The following is a 23,206-nucleotide window of genomic DNA, read 5'->3' as shown; positions in this document are numbered from 1 at the left end:
CTTTCGACTTCTGTATCTTGGATTTGCACAAGGTCATGTTTTTCTCTGACTGTTTAAGACGTTTTTACACTAAATCCATTGGATGTTGGATGTGTAATGATTGATATTTTAGTCTTAGATGCGTACACGATTATTTTATAAAGGTGTAAGCAGTGCCTTTTTATTTCTGGGATGAACAAGGACCCGGTCACGTCCACATGTTTTTGTAATATGTATATCTGATGAGTTAAGCCTTTTTCAGCTGATTTTTATAGTTCGTTCTTATGTTGTACTATTACACCACTGTCCCAGGTTAGGGGGAGGTTTTCAATATTGGATCACAATAACATGTTTAACCTCACCACAATCTGTATGTGCCTGTTCCAAGTCAAGAGCTTATAATTAAGTGGTTGTCGTTTGTTGCCGAGTTACATATATGTTTTTCGTTCATTTTATTGTACATTAATTATGCCATTGGATTTTTTCGTTTGAATTGATTTACATTTGTGATTTTTGGGACTTTTATAGCTGACTATACGGTATGGGATTTGTCCTTAATGATGCCACTCTGTTCAGTAGTACCTGAGATAAAATTGTGATACACATATTTGTTGAACCAACTTTCGGACTTACAAGGTAAATGCAAAAAAAAAAAAAAAAAAAAAAAGAAAACAACACGTTATAAATTTCATGCGTACCAAGCGCTTTTCTGATCAACCTTCACCAGGAACGCGCAATTTCAAATATATGAAAGCCAAGGATGTACAAGAAAATAAACAGCTGAAGAGCTATATAAAAAAAAGAAGACATAAAAAATAGCCAATTCTATCAAAGGTCAACTTTGCCTTAGGGAAATGAAACCTTAGTTTCTGAAAATTTCAAAATTTATTAACGGACATTTTAAAAAAGTTTGTTATAAAATATTGAAAACAACAAGTCTAACAAATCATGTCAGGATATTGAAGTACAATATAGCCCCCATTTTGTGAGTAATGATTTAAAAAAAAAGAATGTATAGGTTTTGTTGCTACAGACAAATATGACCTTAGATAATGTGTTTGCTCTATATATATTTTTCTATATCACGAAGTATATGTTTTAAATGTACCATAACTTTAATAATGAGCCACCTTAATGACGTTGCATACAAAACAGGAAAATTAGCTGCCTAGTTTATTTCCACTGAATTGACTCAAAACCCCAAAATAGATTTATGACATACTAAAACGTATTTCAAAATTTAAAAAGTCCCAAAGGAAACAAGAAACTAATGCATGAAATCGTAAAAAGTATCAACTTTGTGGTATCGATGACCACCGTGTATCATCGTACAGCGGATATAGGTACTAACCAAGCGGGCGTGAGAGATTTTGACCTTATACGGTATCGAAAATCTTTGTTTTGTTCACATAATATCAATGGGTACTTAATTCAATCTAAACTTAATTGTTGTTTTAAGAAATGATTTGGTCGTAGGTTGATATTTAGAAATGTCTCATTATTTTCCAAAAACAAGAACGATTACTAAAACCATGTGCAAATACTTGTCAAAGAAGTTGGGGCTCGTCTCATCCGATATAATTCTATATCTATTGCAGCTCTTTTTCTGATTGAATGCCACTGTGTGTGTGTATCAAGTATAGCTGTTTCAATAATTGTCATTTAAATCTTTAATACATATGTTATTTTTCGATATTTTATTCCGAAAGAAGCGTTGTGTACGGTGTTTAGCTGACCACAGAAATTCTTCTGTACGGTGCATAGTTAGGTTGCTTTACACTGTACACAAAAACTTTATTTTCATACTCGTGTATTACTCAAAAAGTTTCAAGGAATGAGTCATCACAGGTAGGATTATGATTGGTAACTATTACTTTTGCCCTGTATTAGCTTTCTTTCAGATAAAACATGTAAATGTTCCGACAACTGTATCGAAATTGAAAGTTTGTGTTAACATTCACAACTATTTGCGCATGTACAAGTTAATTGCTCTTATTAGAATATGAAAGTTGTTTTATAAATAGGAAAAATCGATGCGAAAATTATTTGGGAGCAGGATTTTTAAATGTTGAGAAATGTACATTAAAAAATATTGATAAAGCAAAACAAAGATTTTCGTTACCGTGTAAGGTCAAAATTGATCATGCCCGCTTGAATCAAAATGAGGATGTTAATTTGATGTATGCCTTTTTGTGCTTCTTCGTTACATTTGTTGTTTTTATAGTGATTAAGATGATAACACAATGTTGACTGCTGTACCCCTATTTTTGACATTTTTACCTATTATGTCTGTTTGTTTTGTTCACGCATCGGTGACTATATAATGGAATTTGATGCGACTGTCATACAAGTGAGAGGTTTAGCTAGCTATAAAACCAGGTTCAATCCACCATTTTCTACATTTGAAAATGCCTGTACCAAGTCAGGAATATGACAGTTCTTGTCCATTCGTTTTTGATGCGTTTTGTTATTTGATTTTGCCATGTGATTATGGACTTTCCGAATTGATTTTCCTCTGAGTTCAGTATTTTTGTGATTTTACTTTTTGGTTAGTACCTATATCCACTGTACTGATGATACACGGTGATGACGCCATTTAATTAACCATCAACATAACCATTAGAGTATTGCAAGTCGTACACAGACCAACAGATACAAAAATAGGCACGTTCTATAGAACGATGACGATTTTTCTGTTCAGTTTCATATCATAGACAAAAAAAAAACATAATGTAAATCAAGGATTTGACGGAAACCTTTTTAGAATGTTTTTTTTAAAGTCGAAAATGTCAACAAAACCGGATTTCCTACTGAGCATAAGTTTTACTTTACCAGCTGACAACTGAAGTTGATAGGTATATGAACGGTCATCTCAAACTGTGTTAACATGCATATACAATTGATTAAGGTCAGTATATAATTTTGGTAGCCTTGTGCTGCTTTTTGGTCTATTTTTTCTATTTGACACGTTCCCCATTTCCATTCCCAATTTTATTCAATATCAATAATGTATGAGTGAATTTGATCTCATTAATCCTTAGTATTTCGAATAATTCATACTTTTGCAAACAGTTAATTTATAAAAATGACAAAATAATTGATACTCATGTCAACACCGAACTGCTGACTACTGGCCTAGTGATAAAAGTAATTTAAATATGTTCATGGCTATTACAAGCCAAACGAAAGCCACAATTTTCGTAACTTCAAATTTTAATAGTGTAACAATGAACAACACCAAGAAGGGTTTTAATTTGAATAAACAATATAAGCTAGTAAAACAATTAAAATGTTGGATTTACGAATAACACAACCATTTATGCACGTTGATTGTGGATTAGACTCAGGGGTTGTGAGGACGTCACCATATTTCTTCAGAATTTCCAAGGCAACACCATTTGTCCATCCAAATCCTTCCTGATTTATAAAATAAACGAGTAAACAAGAAATGAAACACTGTTATAATATTAAAATTTCAGTTTACCTTTACAATTAGTCTTATCGATATATTAGATAAACCTTGTGTGTTGATTTTAATGTTGAATACTTAAACATTCTGTTTTTCTTCTTTAGACATGCATGAACTTTACTCCTTTATTCTATTAAAATCCCCACTGTAACACCCCCGACAGACTTGTTGAGCATAAACACAATGTTACCGATAGCCGGTGATAAACAAGTTAAAGGTAAAAAGTAAAATAAAAAAAAAATACTGAACTCCGAGGAAAATTCTCAAAACGGAAAGTCCCCAATTTAAATGGCAAATCAAAACCTCAAACACATCAAACGAATAGACAAAAACTGTCATATTTTTAACTTGGTACAGGTTTTGTTCTTATGTAGAAAATGAAGGATTAAACCAGGTTTTATAGCTAGCTAAACCTCTCACTTGTATGACTGTTGCATGAAAACCATCATATAGACAATGATGTATGAACAACATAAACAGACATAATAGGTAAAAATGTCAAAAATAGGGGTAAATGATTCAGTAGTGTTACCAACATAAGTATTGCAGTTGTCTACACTGTAACGGCAATACCTCTATGAAATAGTTTTGGAAAATTTGTTACGACTAAATCATAGAAGGTTATGTCCATCATATAAGTTAAATTCCCATTTTCACTAGAACACGTCTGCTTCGAATTATGACTGTGAGGGTTTCTACACTGACTAAGATTTAATATTCGTCGACTGTGACGTCAGAATAAGGAAGATCTAGCTGATGTTCCTGTTGACAATATTTTGCGTGTTAAAGAGCCATTTGAAACTTTAGTTGAAGTTGATGGATGGTCTATTACAAAGAACTATTCATGCCTTTACTCGGCTGTTAAATTGAAATTCTACAGTGTAACACAACATTCTTTGTTCACATCTAATCTGTTTTATTGCTTTTGTTTCTAGTTTTGCGAACGGATCAAAAATGTCTGAGTAACACATTACAATAAAGAAAAATGAATTGAACTATAGATTTTGACAATAATGTAAAATGTAGGTAGGTTTAAGTTCCACAAGGTTTTTAAGTAATTTGGAAATTAAGTAATAAGTGGATGCATAACATACCTGTATATCATATTCACCTCCTCCACCTCGAGTCCCTGGCTCAAGTACATTATACTGAAATACACAATGTTTTCAGTCAGATCAAGTCTAACATATACTTTACAGTAGTGTAAGATTCCGGGTGGGGAGAGGAGCAAATGCAAGATGTTAATGCAACGGACGACGAACGACACAAATTAACTTATAGATTATTAGTTTTACTAGTCTTCTCCTACGATTTTTCAATTTTCTTCACAATGGATTTAAAATTGCATTTTTGTGTAAAAAATCATTACTTATGTCAGTATTGATAAAGTGAGGTAGTAGAAACTTAGGGAAATTGGTACTACATAGAATGAAACAAAATTGTAAAATACATATTGTTATTTATTATATAAATTCATTGTATAATATCTTCATATCATTGCTCCATCATTTTATCAAAGCAAACTTTTACCTTTTCGAACATGCCTCTAGTTCTTTGCCAACCTAGAAAATTGCTGTCGAGCCATGACGAAGCTAGTTTTCGAGCTAGCTGCTTCGTCTGAGGAATACTTTCCAAAGACCATATCATTATCTGTTGTAGTGGAGACCATCCATTTGGAAAATCCCACTGTTGGCCAGTGTCATCTAAAGAGGTTGGAACTCCTCCTTTCGAAATGTATTCTGTTATTTTATTAGTCTGAAAATGTAACATAATACAATTTAATTTATTTTTTTGGATTGTATTTTTTTTAGAGAAACAAAGTGTACAAAATTTCAAAGTATTTTGAAAAAAAAATGTAATAAAAAGTTTGAACAACTAAATTCCTTATTTACACGAGTCTCGTATATGAAATTACTAATAACGTCGTAGAGAATACGAATAGGCTATATAAGTGGCCCTTTCTGTAAAAATCTTCTCAAGGCACACACAGAGCAAATCAAATTTTAATGGAAAATTTACCTTTTATCGTTAAATTTGACTTAAAAGATTTTAATGTAAACAGCTTCTGGGCCGTAACTACATTGAGGGAAATGAGGCAAATGCCTCATGTTTGAAATTTCAAAAAAAAATGAAACAAAAGATTATCTTCATATCAAATTGTTTTCACGGAAAGTGTCTAGCAAGAAGCAAGTTCTCTTCCCTCTTTTATGTCACCCCTACATGTTTTTCTTGATCCGTGTTTCTATTTTACTTTTAGCTTTCAGAGTTGATGGTCTATTGTTTGTACTTCTGTGTCCCGGGTTTGTCTTTTGTTCATTTATTGTCCTATTTTATGACTTTAGTCTGAGTGTTGATTTTCATTTGTAAATGTGTGTTTTTTGCAATGTTGCATGTCCACTGATGTCCAGACATTGTGCGAGAAAATATTTTAAGAATTTTCAATGTTACTGGAAACCGTACACAAATGGTCGTTTCTGCATGGTATCAAAGAATACAAATCTGACTCTTTTTTGTAGATAACACTAGATAGCTGGCATGGTTTAAATAAAAATAAAACCACAGATTTCCCGGTATCAAATCATCTATAAAAAAGCATCAATGTATTGCCATATGACCTTTTAATTGAAGGATACACTCGTGTTTAGACCCTTTAATAGAAAATAAAGGAATATGGTAAAAAAAAAGTAATAAAGTAAACGTGCACAGGACCTAATCGCACACAAAGTCAATGTATAGAAAATATACAAATGATCAATGGTCAAAGTTTATTTTTCTAAGTCTTCATCTTGATAGTTGTAGGAGGGTCTTCAACAATAAAAGAATCATTAATACCGTAAAACAAGGTCAAGACGGTCCTTAGTGGTGACTTAATGCAGAACTAGTACTTAAAACATAATACTGCACTGTCACTATATTTAAATCTAGTCTTAAAAAAAAATCACCAAAGTCTAAGCACAATATAAAACAAGAACAAACAGACAGATCCGGCTTTAATGATTATGAGAATTACGATTTTTGTTTTATCCTACATATCTGTCTACTTTTAATGATGTCCCCGTAAAACCTAAAAGTCTTAAATTACAATGAATCTATGTTTTTGCTTTGAGAAATTTGTCGAAAAAATAGATAAAAAATAATTGCATTTCAATGTAAGAAAGAGTTCGGGAAACCCTTAGAATGCACGATTTTATGTTATTTTTCTCAGAGCTTCTTGGGGCCTTGAGCGGCCCCCAGACCCCTTGCCAAAATTTTTCGCCTCGCTACGCTCGGCAAATATATATATTTTGCCCCTCTATATATTTTGTCTCTCTATTAAAATAGGCTAGTTACGGCCCTGAGCTTAGAATTTGTTTGTTTAAATGTAGAAAATGTAAAAAAAAAAATGTTTACCGTGTACACGATACCACGGGGAAAGGTAGTAGATTAAACAAAGTTTTATGGTCCCACTTACATATTATTCTTCATACATACAAATGAAAACCTATATTCCAGACAAACATTCACGGAGTAAGATATATTTTTCAACAAATATTCAGATTGCACAAACATTTTATCTATCAAATATTAGTTCATCGTATAAGAGTGTGCATTACTAGACGCAGATCCAGGATTGTGAAGGGGCATCTACAAGAAACAAAGTAATGCGACTAAAAAGTATATGCATAAGGTTAACAAGGGCGCGGGCTCCGTCCGCTTAAACCCGCTTCTGATGACATAGAAGACTTAAAGCTTTGTGTTAAGTAGTTAAAGAACGAAGTACATGATAGAATAGTTCATTTGAAAATACTTTATAATCTCTTACTTTTGATCAAAAGATATGACATAATCAGTCCCTGTACATGTAATCTATTTCTATCTCAATTTGTACAGAAATAAATGATTCATTTAAAAAGCATTTTGAAATTTCCTTTTCGTTAATTTGAAAATCAAACAGAGACGAAAATTAATTACCTGTAGATATCGTAATAATTTTTCCTTCTTTTCATTTGTTAAATCTGTACATTCCATATATACAGGGAAAATATTGGACATATAGAAATACTCCCTTGATTTATTGGTATGTAGTGAAAAATCATGCCATATTCCTGCATCTGTATTATATAACACAGCTTCGATGGCTTCTTGACGATTAGTTAGTTTTTGATGGTAATATTGTTCTTTTGTAGAATTACCTGAAAATATTAAGATATAGCAAAAAAGGAAAGACATGTTTGGATGCATTAAATATATAGCGTGTTGTTTTCATCTTCTAAATAAATAAAAAAAACCCAACAATTATATGTTATAATGTCATAGTGAACAGTTCCAAGATGTTGGTAAAAAATTCACGATGGAATTAAAGTGTGACCTAAGTTTATGAAAATTCCCAAAATATACCAGACAAAACGTTTAAAGTATGCCTGTATCGAAATAAAAGCGAAGAAGAGTTCACCACCAACGATACAGAAGACGCCTCTTCATACGTACGACGCAGAATCAAGCAGACATTTATGAAAACAAATATGTAAATCTACGAGGAGTATCGGAATTAGGATAAATATACATTAATTTATAAAAGATTGTGGAAATTTAAAATATTAGCTTTAATAACGCATGTTTTGAAGATTATTGATAATAAGTGTCATGTTCGACAATCTAGTCAAATCTACTGCTGTTAGAGTAATAGTCCCTTAGTGTAGCAGTGGATCGGTATACTGACATGGTTGATGACAAGGTTTTATAGTATTCTGTGTGGATTCATGCATTTATGAATTATTAAGAAGTTTAATGTTAACAAAGACTTGACCTTTGATGAATTTGGCTATTGCTTTAAGTCCCGTTTAGCAATAAAGCTCCTTATGCACATGATGCAGGTACTTGTGTTTACATACTAGTGACATCAATCTTTTGGGTTCCAGCGTTCATAATGATAGTTAATAGAGAAAAAGCGTCGGATGAATCAAATATTCAAGTGTTATTTTCAATGTACATTTCAAATTCATAAATGTTGTTTTAATGAGCATAAACATTTCCAGCTACACGAGTCATCAAACAGCTAACAGATAAACAGAAAAAAGTGAGTGTAAATATATACTTTGAAAGTATTTTAGGTATAGGAAAATGCAAATATATACGTAAAATATTAGTATGCAAACAGAATAATCCCGTTACAGTTGACATAACGAGACGAAAAGTAATATGATACAACAACAAAATGGGGTTTAAAACTTGTAGTTATAATGTTTGTATATTCCAAAAGCACTAATTCAGCTAGTTTCTTAAATAATGAGGTCATTTTCAATATTTTATGAAATGGTTTTGTCAATTGATTGGGAGCAAATTCAAGACGAAGTAAATTCATCAATGTCACGGTTACATAATTTACCGACTAACTTTAACCTACCAATAATTCTGGCGAATGTCATTAAAATAAACTCATTTAAACAAAGTATACTGTTGAGGTCAACTGGAATTATGTCCATGGTTACTATAGTATTCAGTGTTAGATTCTCTCCATTTTCTCTGGAAAACCAACGTGAAGAAAAATCCCAACCTGATTCGCAAGCAGATACTAAGTTTGAATACAGTTTGGGTGTGTCAGCTACAAGACAACAGAAAATCATAATTGTAAGTTAATTTATGTTTCAATAAATATAAAATTATACAATCAAGTAATCTTTTACGAGTTGTGTATTTTTTGTAAATGATCTTATTAGATTATTTTCAATGAATCACAATGACGTTTATTGCATTGTTACAGTTTGCACAAAGATAGAAAACACACAATTACACCATACAGATATACGTTCCAAAAACCAAACGGACAAAGCTAAAAACAGTACATTTTAGACATATATATAAAACAATGGCATAAGGTTTAAATGTTTTGAACTGGCTTTAGTAATCATTTTAGTAATAACATGGGGATAAAACAAATTCTAACGAAGGAAATTGAATGCTTCTTTCTGTAGTCTAATTCTGATGTAAATGCGCTGACCGAAGCAGACGCCCTTCGCACAAAAGAATGTTTGAACGTTCAATGCTTTAACAACCGTACAGAGTTACAAAAAGGAAACATTCAATTCTTATATGAAGGTTCACCAAAATATATGTTTCGGACGCATGGAATTTTTAATGTTCGTTTTTCATGTTTTTCTTTATAATTCTAAAACCAAATCTTCGAAATCTCTTCTTTAGCCATCCTGCCTTTCTTTTGTAGACTGCTAAAAAATCTCTGTGGCACAGGCCCTTGATATATTTCATTTGTAGTAGCTGTAATCCTGCCCCTCCAATATCACCAAATTTGTATAATCGGGAACATGTCAGATTACTTTATTAGGCTTGGACGTTTAATTTAATTTTAATATTGAGTGGTATTTACTACTCCCGGTTTGAACTATTTATTTCAGAATTATCTGATATGTGAACTGCCAATTCAAGCCAAGTAGTTGATATACCAAAATTTATTTATACTCTTCATCATTTTTTGTCAACTCTCAGTCAGTGCATATTTACCTATATCTCTTTCCTCTGCAGTTTTTACATCTTCAAAATAGGATTCTGGTCTGTAACATAAACGAAATTTGTAAGTTAAGGAAGCAGATATAATAATGGAGTTATTTAATTGGAAATTATTTCGAAACTAATGGAATTAAGTTCAGCAAAAAGGGTTTTGGTTTAGTGATTTTCCGTATACTTGGTGAAACCGATGTAACTTGTCCTGGTAAGTATACAGGATGAACATGCGCTAGCTTGTTTTTGATATACTTGCACACTACTATTGTAGTCCTGTCATGTAATGATGTCATTTTAGTGTTAAATTTAACATTGCAATAAAAACGGGAGTTTTGGCTAGCCACAAAACCAGGTTCAACTCACTATTTTTTCTTAAAATGTCCTGTACCAAGTCGGGAAAATGGCAATTGTTATTTTTTAGTTCGTTTCTGTGTGTTTTGCAATGTCGTTTGTTTTTTTGTTACTTTTTAGTGTTTCTGTTGTTTCGTTGTTTTCCTCATATATTTGATGTGTTTCCCTCAGTTTTAGTTTGTAACCCGGATTTGTTTTTTTTTCTCTCAATCGATTATGACTTTGGAACAGCGGTATTCTACTATTGCCTTTATGTGTCTTTCAATTGTTTTTTAGTTTTTATGCCAGAACGTTTCAGTTTATCATTAAATTATGAAAACAGTTAAATTACATAAATACGTCCGAGGAAAATTCAAAACGGAAAGTCCCTGATCAAATGGCTAAATACAGGTCAAACTCATCAAATAAATGATTAACAACTGTCATATTCCTGACTTGACACAGTGATTGTCTTATGTAGGAAATGAGTTTGAGGTATCTTCCACCTCTCTTCATTCTTATACCATATAAGTTAATCGCATTTTACATGCAACAATAGTGTTATAATTTTCTCAACAAGCTCCTTTCAAAACCTATCAGATGACTTTATCTACTGTATGTCGTCATTTTATTGTATCTGTACGTATGTCTTTAGCAACTCGTCCACATTGACATTTCATGTATAATTATCTGTAAAACTAGATGCATATACTTAGTAACATTCCTGCCACCTAACCTCTCAGTAATCTGATTATTCCAGTATAACATTTTACTTACCTTGGTTTACTTACGTCTGACTGATATTGGTTTAATATATGCATCTTCCCATCCCTTTCAACGGCTACAGTTCTATGTTTCATCCAGAATTTATATTCAACTTCTAATATATCAAGATTAATTCTAATGAATTCCAAATCACCTGTAGTCTTATAATATTCATACATCATTGGAATAAAAAATGGAGGCTGCGATCGTCTGGAGAAATATGTTCTTCCACCGTTAGGTATAAATCCAAAACTAATAACATGAAAAATAATTTAGTCATAAATGGTTGAAATAATAAATAAACAGCTGCGCCTCGACAATGGAAAACCCTCCCCCTCCCCTTATTTTTTTTACAAAAAACTTAATTACTCTAAAATTAAATTTTGAGTCATTACCAATAAGTATACATATCTTTAGATTTATATAATTAAGAAGTGTGTAAAGTTTTAAGCAATAATCATAATTCATTTTTGCGATACGGCGCGACATGTGAAAAAAATTACTTCCCCTGTTTAAGTTACAAAGTCCCGCAACTCAAAAAGTTAAATCTGATTTTCCCCAAAAAGTATACAGATCGTTTTACAATCATAAGAATCAACTATGTTAAGTTTCAGGAAATTTGGATAAGTCGTTCTCAAGTTACGGTGTGATATATTTACGCCGGAGAGACAGACAGACAGACGGACGTCGGACATTTGTATACCATAATACATCCCGCAAAAATGTTGACGCACGTATAAAAAGGTATAACAAAAATAATGAACTCTATGTTTCACTCCGAGAGCTTTTTCGAGCATTTCAATACTAATGCTATTTTTATAAGCTCTTCATATTTTTGGATTTTCAAATATTTTGGCCTCGAGCATCAATGAAGTGACAAACGGGCAGAAAATATGGACCGTTAGATTGATTATAAATTTAATGCTTAACATTTTATATATAATGAAAATATAAAAATCATTTGCAAACCTTACGTTTTGACGTAGTGTACAAAATTTTCCATCATTCCTTTGACAGTAGTGTTCATTTCACATACCAATAACCCCTTAATTACCCAGTAAGAGTCCCTGAAAAAAGAAAGTTAAAAACAAAACCTTAAATTCGTATATTAATAAGATGACTTTGAATATATGTTTAAGTAGATACCAGGTCGTGATCTCGATTCTTTTACTTTCTGTTTGTTACCATGAGTTGTCTCTTCGAAATTGATTTACAATTCGACCAACAGAATACTACTGTCGCCGTAATAGTGCGTACCTACAGGTGATCTTAATTTGACAATATCTGTACCGTGTACAACTTCACGCTTCATGTTATTTATTATGCTCTAGCAAAAACGTGAAATCTTTTTTATTTTCATCATTTTTTTTTTATGATACCGTTTTAATTTTGATATGAGATTTGCATTGTTATATTGGTTCTGGTGTGGCTATTTTAACACATATTACAAATGACGTAATCCATTTCAAAATTCAAAATCAATTTCCAAATTTCTAGGATATTTCAAGACTACATGTTTAGCATCTCTATAAATATATAATCAGCAAAGATAGTGTTGCTTTTGTTTAATGCTTAAAATATAAAACCCAAGCAAAATCCTTGCTAAAGGCAGGCGTTCTTTTTCCTGTATGGGATGTATACATAAGAAGCCCCAGCCGATTTGAATGAGGACATTAAATTCGACGCTTCATGTAGGATGAGTGCCATGCACTCTGTACATTAAGCAATCCTTATCTGAAGAAGCTTTTACAATGCAACATGCCAGCCTCTACCCACCAAACCCTAAATTTCCAGTGGCAAAGCTTATTACCCGCATTTCGTTTTTCTACACTTTTGTTTTTTCTTTAACCTAATATTTTCATTTCATATTGATCTGTGATAACCGTTTATTTATTACGAATCACAGCACCGAAAGCTGAGCTGAATAATTACATTAAATTTTTAAACGATGATTACAATGATTACAATAAAAAAACTATGATCTAAATTGTTGTCTTGCTATCCTATGTTTTCCCTACTGAAATTGTAAACGTTCATTAAAACGCCATATATATAGTTAAACATTATATGAACATACCAATAAAATGTCTCCCTGAATCGACCACCAGGAACAATAAAGGGGTTCGGTAAATAGATCATCGAATATCGATCTGGATTCAACTTTACATCGTCTTTTACCTAAATTAAAGATATCGTTCATAAGTTGAATATGGAAGATATTAAAAAATATGAAAACTGATATAGATATATATTTAACTTCAACTTTACGTAAAAGTAGTAGAAAACAGTCCATTGTTTAGATGTATGTATGACAAGTTTTCTTTGTACTTCTCTAGGTCTAACAGACTCACTCAGAGAGAAGGGAAATCTAATGGAATATAACATGAGAGTCCGAAAATTTGCTGTAGAAGAAATAATCAATATTTGTTTACAGAATCTGATGCATAAATGTTTGAGATTGGAAACACCCCGAACCAACGAAATTAGAGTGCCTCTATAAGAGAATTTGAAGCTTCACTTCCGACATAATTTTCGATTTAGCTTTCAATGACTAACATATTTATTTTATGACAGCTATTTAAAAATATGATAATATATATATATATATAAAAAAAAAACCGAAATATTGTGCTTTTTAAAAATCAGTTGACAATTATTACTTTTCGAAACTTAACACTACACTTTTACACAAAAAGTTGTCTGTGTAAAAAGATTGTCCACTAAAACATCTGACTTCAGATTTACTTGCAAAAACTCATTTAAAGCCTCCTTCTGTAATATTAAACGTAACTTTGCTGTAATGGTAATGAGATGATTAAATCTGTAAAGCTATACAACCAGGTTTATCCATTATTTTCTAACTCAGAAAATGCATGTACAAAGTCAGGAATATGACAGTTGTTATCATTTCGTTTGCCTTGTTTGCGCTTTTGATTATTCCATTTTAATTTTTCAAGGAGTTCGGTATTTTGTTATTTTACTTTTTTCGTATTTTTTAATTTTAAATTTAAATTTTTGGTATTCTTATAGGCTCTAATTGTGCCCTTACAATAGCAGACTATTATTCCTTTCTTGCTATAACTTATTGCAAACTCTGTGAAGATCCGTCTAAATGATGAGTTTTGATAACACTATCCGTTTACTGGGTGCTGTTTTCTCTAGTATCAATAATAATCTAATTATGCTACAGGACTTTACCCAAGGAAACTAACTTTGAATAAATAATTTATGAATGGCTGTTATTGACCTTTTCTAAATCAACTACTATTTTTCCAATTCAATAATAACTAGTCCTATAATACATAGCTACTATACCTTTCTTCCCAGATCTTTCCAGATTCGACAAAGGTCCCATCCAAAGTCTTTAAGTTGTGGGTCTTTTATGTCATTTAGAAAAAGAGGTCTAATGAGTGACAAAAAGAGAAAAAGGTAAGATGACATGATGTTACAATCTGTAATAAACTCATCATATATATCAGGATAGAAATTTGGTATTTGCGCCAGATGCACGTTTCTTCTACAAACGATTCATCAGTGACGCTCGAATGAAAAGGGCATAAATTGACGTAAATTTTATACTGAGGTTCTGCAAAAGGAAATCACGAATTCACCTACAATCCAACTGACTTCATTTTCAGAAAACGACATCTGTAACAAACACAAACTTTTAGCTACTTCTTTACAAGCAGAACCAAATACAATGAAAGTCCCAACTATGTACTGGCTTCCGAAGCTACACAAAAAACCTTACAAATATAGATTTATTTTATCTTCAAGCCATTGTTCCACCACTAAATTGTTTTTTCTACTTACTAGTACAATAGGTACAATCAAAATCCTGATAATAAATTGTTCAAATAAGGCCTTTGAAAATAGTGGAATTAATTACTTTTGGAGTGTCAAAAACTCATTGGAAGTACTTGATAAATTGCATGCATATACTGGTGATTTTAAATCTGTTCAAAGTTTTGATTTTTCTACCCTATATACCACTTTGCCTCATATTCTTATTAAGAAAAAAATTCACATCCCTAATTAACTGGGCTTAAGTCAGAATGGGGAGTATATATGTTCAAACTCTTTTAGGTCATTTCTTAGTAGCAATAAACAAAAGAACTATGTCAATTTGGCTATATATGCGCTTGAATTTTTACTTAATAACATCTTTGTTCGCTTTGGAAATTCCGTATATCGTCAAGTTATTGGAATTCTAATGGGGACTAACTGTGCACAAAAATTTAACAATGCTTTTAGATATTTGGATGATATATTGGCTCTTAATAATGACGACTTCAGTATGTATACTAAAGAAATGTATCCTGTTGAACTTACTTTAAATAAAGCTAATACTAACAATGACCACTGCCCTTTCCTCGACCTTGATATATATATCATTAACGGGAAGCTCAATACAAAAATTTATGATAAAAGAGATGATTTTTGTTTTCATTTCCTATAGTTAATTATCCATTTTTAGATGGTGGCGTTCCCTTGTCACCATCTTATGGTGTTTATATATCTCAACTTGTACGATTCGCTCGTGTTTGTAATAACGTATTACAGTTTAGCGAGAGAAATTTGTGTATTACAGAAAAATTATTACACCAGGGTTTTCGATATCACAAACTAGTCAAAACATTTACTAAATTTTATCATCGGTATAAAGAAATAATTCGTAAATATAACTCAACATGCGGACATCTTTTTCTCGTTTAAATTGTTTTACATTGTCTTATCGGGGCCTTTTATAGCTCACTATGCGGTATGGGCTTTGCTCATTGTTGAAGGCCGTACGATGACCTATAGTTGTAAATGTCTGTGTCATTTTGGTCTTTTGTGGATAGTTGTCTCATTGGCAATCATATCACATCTTCTTTTTTATATCTTACACGTTCAGGTATTTCACATCCAATCTTTTTATAGTAATATTCGTTACAAAGCACAAAAATGTCAGTATTCAACTCAAAAGCTTACAAAACCTTTAAACATACTTATTAAGAAGGGATATAGTAACGATACTGTTGTCAGGTCATTAAATATTGCATATTTTGGCTTTAATATTTATTCACTTATAGGGTCTTTGCATCGGAACTAAACACATTTATTTAAAAAAACAGTTGTTGGCATGACACGGATTATGTTGTTCTCATATATTTTATGATGGTATGATACTAAACCCCTTACGGGAGGAATTGAGGTCTGGAGCTGGCATGTCAGTTAACTGCTAGTAGTCTGTTGTTATTTATGTATTATTGTCATTTTATTCATTTTCTTTTGTTTCATCTTCTGACATCGGACTCGGACTTCTCTTGAACTGAATTTTAATGTGCGTATTGTTATGCGTTTACTTTTCTACATTGGCTAGAGGTATAGGGGAGGGTTGAGATCTCATAAACATGTTTAATCCCGCCGCAATTTTGCGCCTGTCCCAAGTCAGGAGCCTCTGGCCTTTGTTAGTCTTGTATGATTTTTAATTTTAGTTTCTTGTGTATAACGCGGAGTTTAGTATGACGTCCATTATCACTGTACTAGTATACATATTTTTTAAGGGGCCAGCTGAAGGACGCCTACGGGTACGGGAGTTTCTCGCTACATTGAAGACCCATTGGTGGCCTTCGGCTGTTGTCTCTATGGTCGGGTTGTTGTTGCTTTGACACATTCCCCATTTCCTTTCTCAATTTTATAAAGTACAAAGTTGAAGAGTAAACTCACACACATCAAAGAAAAGTAATCATGAAATGTACAAACGACTTATTTTAATCGAGTAATGATTGATTTAGTTCTCTTTTAACAATGTTTCCTGTATTTTGAACTTTATATTCAATTGTAATAAATGTTAAAATCAACATGTATTGAACTCTTAAAAAAGACAATTAAAACTGCAGGAGATTTTAGATGTTTTCTTTACCATATATAAAACAGTATGTAGCCAAAATATAATTTTATGTTTGAAGAAATCATAAACAATCATAAGAATAGGTTTGTCAGTTTTTTAGATAGCAAAAGTGTTGTGAGTATTTTTGGAAAAGATCCAACGCCCTGCTGATACAAATGATGTTATTGAATTGTTGAGTCTTTCTGGTTTGTCCAATATTATTCAGTAATGACATGACCCACTAAAACTCGTCTTGGAACATTTTCGTCCTGTTCTTCTTTAGTCTTGGTTGGCATTTGGTACCAGATAATATTGGATAGTACATTACGAATTATTCTTAAAATAACATAATTTCTCAATTGTTTCCATGATATTATACAGCTATCTTATAACTCACAATTTAACATAATCTGTTGGAGCCCATGTTTCTAATTCTTCACCAGGTCCAGTAAAATACTGAGAGACAAAGTTTTTCAATGTAGTCCTAGACTGGTTTGTCAAGTTGTTAAATGCTGAGATTATTACATCTACAATTAAAAAAATAGTAACGTCGTTAATCTTATGGCTTGTATAAATCACCAAGATGGCACAAAAGTATGTTCCCTGTATATCTTTACGTTCCGTAGGTATAAAGTGAGGTAAGAATTACTAAAGATAAGCCCAAAATTAACATAAATAGGACTTCATGACTATGTATCAAACTAAATCAATAAAGATAAAGAAAAAGATGAAGCAGTTTTTGAATATGCAACGATATAAACTTTAAAAACCAGAAATATTCTGAAATATAACATTTCATCAACTTTTTTTATACTATCTCACCTGGATTTTCTTTCATACTCATGTCAACGAAGGTTTTGCCATCTGGAAATATCTTGGCCATTTGTATTGCATGTAATAATGGTCCATCACAATAAATCTGGCTAATGAAAAAACAAACTCATTCGAGATACAAGGGCATATAATTGAGTTCGCTAAATGCACGATTCATTAATATGTTCCTATTTATTGAAATGCCGACAACTGGGCTTATGATACCCCGAGAAGATAAACCTACAACAGCAGAGGCATCAATACAAACATTATCTTTCTATGTCGACATTAAACGTATTATTTCAATGGGCAGTTTATACATACGCAAATTATTTCTATTAATCCTGAACAATTGTTGAAATGCAAGACAAATGCATCTCTCGTACACCTGCCTTCATATATCAATTGACCTTTTTGTTTTATAAAAGTGCTTTTGTCGTCAAAATGTAAGAGGTCTTTGGAACACCTCAAATTAAATGAAAAGATTTTGGCAAACATAGTTTAAAGGTAAACCTCAAACGATTCAACCATTGCGTTGAAATTGAATTTCAAATTAATTACATGTCTTAGCCGAAAAAAAGAACAGACACTTAAGGGATGCTTTTTGAAAGGTTAGATTGATGTGTTTGTTGACGTAAAATTGCTGATTTTCTTTTATTAATGTGATACGATTAAAGCGAAATATGCCACACCATTTATGCTTGAATATGTAAGGTTTTATTTATTTCAGTACTGCCTGGACAAATAGAAATATGCGCCCCTGTTAGTACTAAATGAGCTTTGTAAGTTTTTAATTCATTGTGCTTCCAAATTCACCAAGAACAATAAAATCTAAATAATTAGAAGCCAATGATTGTTATCTAAACATCACTTGAAGTATATGATTCCTTGTTCTGTATTAGCTATAGTTGTGTCCTGATTGGGTTTATCAGTTCTTCAAATTTTGAATAAGTTTTAGATGTTCAAATATGTGTGCCCTCGAGCATCACTGATCAAACATTGGTTGTCGAAATACGCATCGGGTGCTGTAAAATTGGTGCCATTTATGTTAATGTAAATGATGTTTATGTTTCTTAGTTGGTAATATATTTCAAAAATTGTATTTCATGTTCAAGATTTCTAAGACACGAGAAAACGACTAAACCAAGGTTCTACGTTGTTATGTTGAAGATATCACTTTAAAAAAAAAAGTTTTATAATTATATTTTTTTCTTGATTGCCCAATGGCAATAAATGTATGGTGTTCTGTATTCATTGTCGTTCATTGTCAAAGTAATGTGGGTTTAAATATAAGCTTATAATAAGCATAGTAAAATAAATGATACTGGTTTTACTGCACTAGATGCGAATTTTGACGACAATTGCCTCTTACATGATGCTCGATGCCACAATATTAGAAACTAAAAGTCTAATACAAACTTTGAATATCTTATAAAATCAAAAAGGATACTAGGAAGAGTCATATCCGGACAAGTAATTATTGCTTTACAGGTTATATTCTTTCATGTAGAATTATTTTTATATTTCATAACAGCAAAATTCAATTAAACAATATAACTAGTAAAAGAGGGACAAAAGATACCAAAGGGACAGTCAAACTCATAAATCTAAAACAAACTGACAACGTCATGGCTAAAAATGAAAAAGACAAACAAACAACAGCACACATGACACAACATAGAAAACTAAAGAACAAACAACACGAACCCTACCAAAAAACTAGGGGTGATCTCAGGTGCTCCGGAAGGGTAAGCAGATCCTGCTCCACATGTGGCACCCGTGGTGTTGCTTATGTGATAAAAATTCGGTAAATAGTCTAATTCGGTAGGTCACATTCATGAAAGGAAAGGGGATTGTAGTTACAACGAACGGAACATATCCGATATCATTTGTGAAACGGTTTTTCCATAACGGTCAACCAACTTGTGATAACGTCCGTAAAATTTACGAAGGGATGATTTCAACTTCACCATTTGGAACTCTTGGTTTACTAGCTTCCTTGTGAGCAGCAACCCTCTATCAAGAAAATCATGATAGGAAATGCAAGCACGGAAATATCGTATCAATTGGGAGATATATACCCCGTATGCAGGTGCTGCTGGAATGTTGCTCCTTAGAAATGGAAAGTTGATAATTGGAAAGCTGAAATCATCTCTTTTTTTTGTTTTGTTTTCAACCGACCCGCATTGTCAATTTCTAGTTAGTCAAGATATGAGGCCGACTTAACTGTATCTGTAGTATCCTTTATCTCTAGCTCGATTGGATAGATGCGTTCCACATAGTCACCAAATTTAGAATTATTTAGTGAAAGAACATCATCTATATAGCGGAAAGTAGAGTTAAGGCATATTGCTAACCTGCATGAAGTCAGCCTCTTAATAATAAAGAAACAAGTCGGTAAGTAGAGGGGCACAGTTTGTTCCCATTGGAATGCCGACAGTCTGTTGAAAAACACGTTCGCCGAACGTAACAAATATGTTGTCACTGTATCACATGTGTTCTGGGTTCATGATAAGTCTATAACTATAGTGTGCGTGTTTAATATCTTTAATTTTCAGTTTTATATTTTGAAGAACACGTTCTGTCTTTTTGTCATTATCCTTCTCATCATAACGCGTGTCTTTTTTCTGCATGTTTCAAGCTTTTCTTGTTCTTCACAAACATGCATTTACATTGATAGATTGTTATTTGGATGAAGTGTTGTCTCATTGTCACTCATACCACATCTTCCTATATCTATGACTATTTCATTTATTACAAAACTAATTTAAAAAAAACAGGTGCTGAACGAGTAATCCTTTTCATATAAATAAAAAATTTAATACCAGTACTTTATATATATTGCTTTTTTTTATCTATAGCATTCCAATTCATTTTACATCCCTGTGTAGACGTATCAAATATATATATATATATATATACATCTGTACACTTCAATGCATAGCAATGTATTTTCCTAACCTTACCTATCACAAGCGGCCAAATCCTTACACAATGTATATCCAAAGCATAGCAAAACAGTTATAATAAACATCCTAAATATACAGTACACGAATCATACTTGTATAAAATAGTGTATATTTGTGTATGACATGTATGAGTTCGGTACTAATGCGTACAGATAGTGTTACATATCTCAGTTCCTCATTGTTATGTTTACAAAATGTATTCTATATATAAAATATATAACATGGTTTTAAATTAACGCTTAAAGTTGTTTGTATAAATTATGCAAAAATAAAACTTTCGTCCAATAGAATCATGAATATATGTCCCTGCGCAAAACATACGCCTGTTATATTAGGTACGGTATTTTAATTCATAATATAAATACTACGATACGATGGATTGTTTGTTTCCTGAGACATATATATCATACATGTAGGTATTACAACTGGCGTAGTTTGGTTGTTATTGATTTATAACTCTATCCCTGTTAGTGTCGGTCACTTATCTTCTGAATATTACAATGCAGCTGTTTTCTTGTGGTCTTGCTGAAGGACGCCTCCGGGTGCGGGAATTTCTCGCTACATTGAAGACCTGTTGGTGACCCTCTGCTGTTGTTTTTTATTTGGTCGGGTTGTTGTCTCTTTGACACATTCCCCATTTCCATTCTCAATTTTATTATTCTTTTTATGGTTGTAGGTAAATTATGTGTTTTTGAACGAACAAATTGTTTTTAAAATAAAACATAATATTCACGCCGCAAATTTTTTTTTCGATAGTCTGATTGACGATGCAAATTCGCGACCAACGTCACATTATTTAAATCAAAATCTACAATTTCTGTAAATAATTTAGATTTGGATGTAACACGACAACTTATTGGCTGAAAGTGTTTTGTCTACCAGCTCATAAACACAATTTTGTCATGTGAACGCGACGTCATCAACATTTTTATCATTATTTACACATTTTTAGAATTAAATTATAAAAAATGATTTTAATAATTGTTCTGTCTATTCAAAGTAAAATTAAAAAAATATGCACTCTTTTTTTATTATCTTTACTATGTAAAATAAGCTATATCCCCAAAAAAAGAACTAACAACAAAAACCAAACCCACCAGAACAAAGGAAGGTGAAGCCCCTAGTTTCTTAATAACCTATAAAAATTAAAAAATTACAATTTTATCACGGTTTGTTTTTAATCATGTCAGTACCGCAGACTGACTACTGAGCTGATGGTAACCTCGGTGACTGCTAGTCCACTAGCAAAGCTACCAACACAGTGGTGTAAAAATTTGAAACATTACTTTAAACATTTTTAAATGCGTTAGAAGCGCTTTATTTGATTTACCTTCATCAGGAACGCTCAATGTCACATATTTAAAAGCTGAAGAGTTGAATAACCAAACAAGAAATAAAAAAAATCCATGTTGACTTTGTCTGAAGGGGGTTGAAACCCTAGTTTCTCAACAGTTTCTAAATTTATGAACGGACAATTTAAAAATAAAGTTTCTTATAAATAATTTCACAACCGAAGTACCAACTACTGATGTGCGAAACAATGTGCTAACCCTTCCAGATCACTTGAGATGTTTAATTGGAGTTTATGTTGTTCCTACTTTTGTTGTCTCATTGTTTAACTTTAGGCGTAGTTAAATATTGAAATGTCTCATTCGGTCCCGTTAAACGGTTTGAAAATGACACAACTGAATTCAACATTGTGTGTGTTATAATCTTATTAATCACTATAAAAAGTAAAATCACAAAAATACTGAACTCCAAGGAAAATTCAAAAAGGAAAGTCCCCAATCAAATGTCAAAATCAAAAGTTCAAACACATCAAACGAATGGATAACAACTGTCATATTCCTGACTTGGTACAGGCATTTTCTTATGTAGAAAATGGTGGATTGAACCTGGTTTTATAGCTAGCTAAACCACTAACTTGTATGATAGTCGCATCAAATTCCATGATATTGTCACCGATGCGTGAACAAAACAAACAGACACAATAGGTAAAAATGTCAAAAATAGTGGTACAGCAGTCAACATTGTGTTATCATCTTATTCACTATAAAAACAACAAATGTAACGAAGAAGCACAAAAAGGCATGCATCAAAATTAACATCCTCATTTTGCTTATATTATACGATTTTATTTATCTATGTAAAATGCACCATAAAGAATGGAAGGTTTTAAGTACTGGTGCAAAATTGCGTGTATGAAATTCGCACAGGTAGAGATAAAATAATTTTGTCGTTCAAAGTATGACGTAAATACAATCACGTAAAACTGAGGGAAACGCATTAAATATTAGAGGAGAACAACGACACAACATTAACGTAATGGAAACATAAGCTCAGAGTTACGTCAAATGGAGATCTAAAAAACAAACTTAACAGTAAAAGTAATATTAATAAAGACAAATAAAAATATAATATCACACGTTATTAAGATGATAAACAACGTCAGTACGAAAAATCTATACTTCAAGACCATCGTGTATTATTTGTGAAGTTGATACAAAATAT

General features: G+C 32.0%; 1 protein-coding gene across 1 annotated transcript; it reads right to left on the bottom strand.

Annotated features, from left to right (window-relative positions):
* Positions 1-3,174: 3,174 nt before the first annotated feature.
* On the bottom strand, positions 3,175-20,904 carry LOC143080806 (trehalase-like). The gene is made up of 13 exons (XM_076256861.1): positions 20,693-20,904; positions 17,736-17,836; positions 17,311-17,440; positions 14,354-14,441; positions 13,116-13,216; positions 12,013-12,105; positions 11,051-11,290; positions 9,944-9,993; positions 8,832-9,029; positions 7,400-7,620; positions 4,979-5,203; positions 4,543-4,596; positions 3,175-3,396 (listed from the first exon to the last, which is right to left on the bottom strand). Exons 1-13 carry the CDS (start codon positions 20,758-20,760, stop codon positions 3,229-3,231), a joined length of 1,737 nt encoding a protein of 578 aa, XP_076112976.1. The 5' UTR covers positions 20,761-20,904; the 3' UTR covers positions 3,175-3,228.
* Positions 20,905-23,206: the final 2,302 nt, after the last annotated feature.

Source organism: Mytilus galloprovincialis, chromosome 6 (assembly GCF_965363235.1).
Source record: "Mytilus galloprovincialis chromosome 6, xbMytGall1.hap1.1, whole genome shotgun sequence".
Classification (NCBI taxonomy): domain Eukaryota; kingdom Metazoa; phylum Mollusca; class Bivalvia; order Mytilida; family Mytilidae; genus Mytilus; species Mytilus galloprovincialis.
Note: the sequence above shows the minus strand (reverse complement) of the source record. Positions and strands in the feature narration are given on the sequence as shown.

Excerpts from the sequence above, each read along its gene's own strand:
- LOC143080806 (XM_076256861.1), bottom strand. The coding sequence starts at position 20,760 with ATGTTTATTATAACTGTTTTGCTATGCTTTGGATATACATTGTGTAAG. Across the intron at positions 14,442-17,310 it reads CCAACAGATTATGTTAAATT|ACCTCTTTTTCTAAATGACA; the intron begins GTGAGTTATAAG and ends GTCACTCATTAG. Across the intron at positions 12,106-13,115 it reads TTCAGGGAGACATTTTATTG|GGACTCTTACTGGGTAATTA; the intron begins GTATGTTCATAT and ends TTCTTTTTTCAG.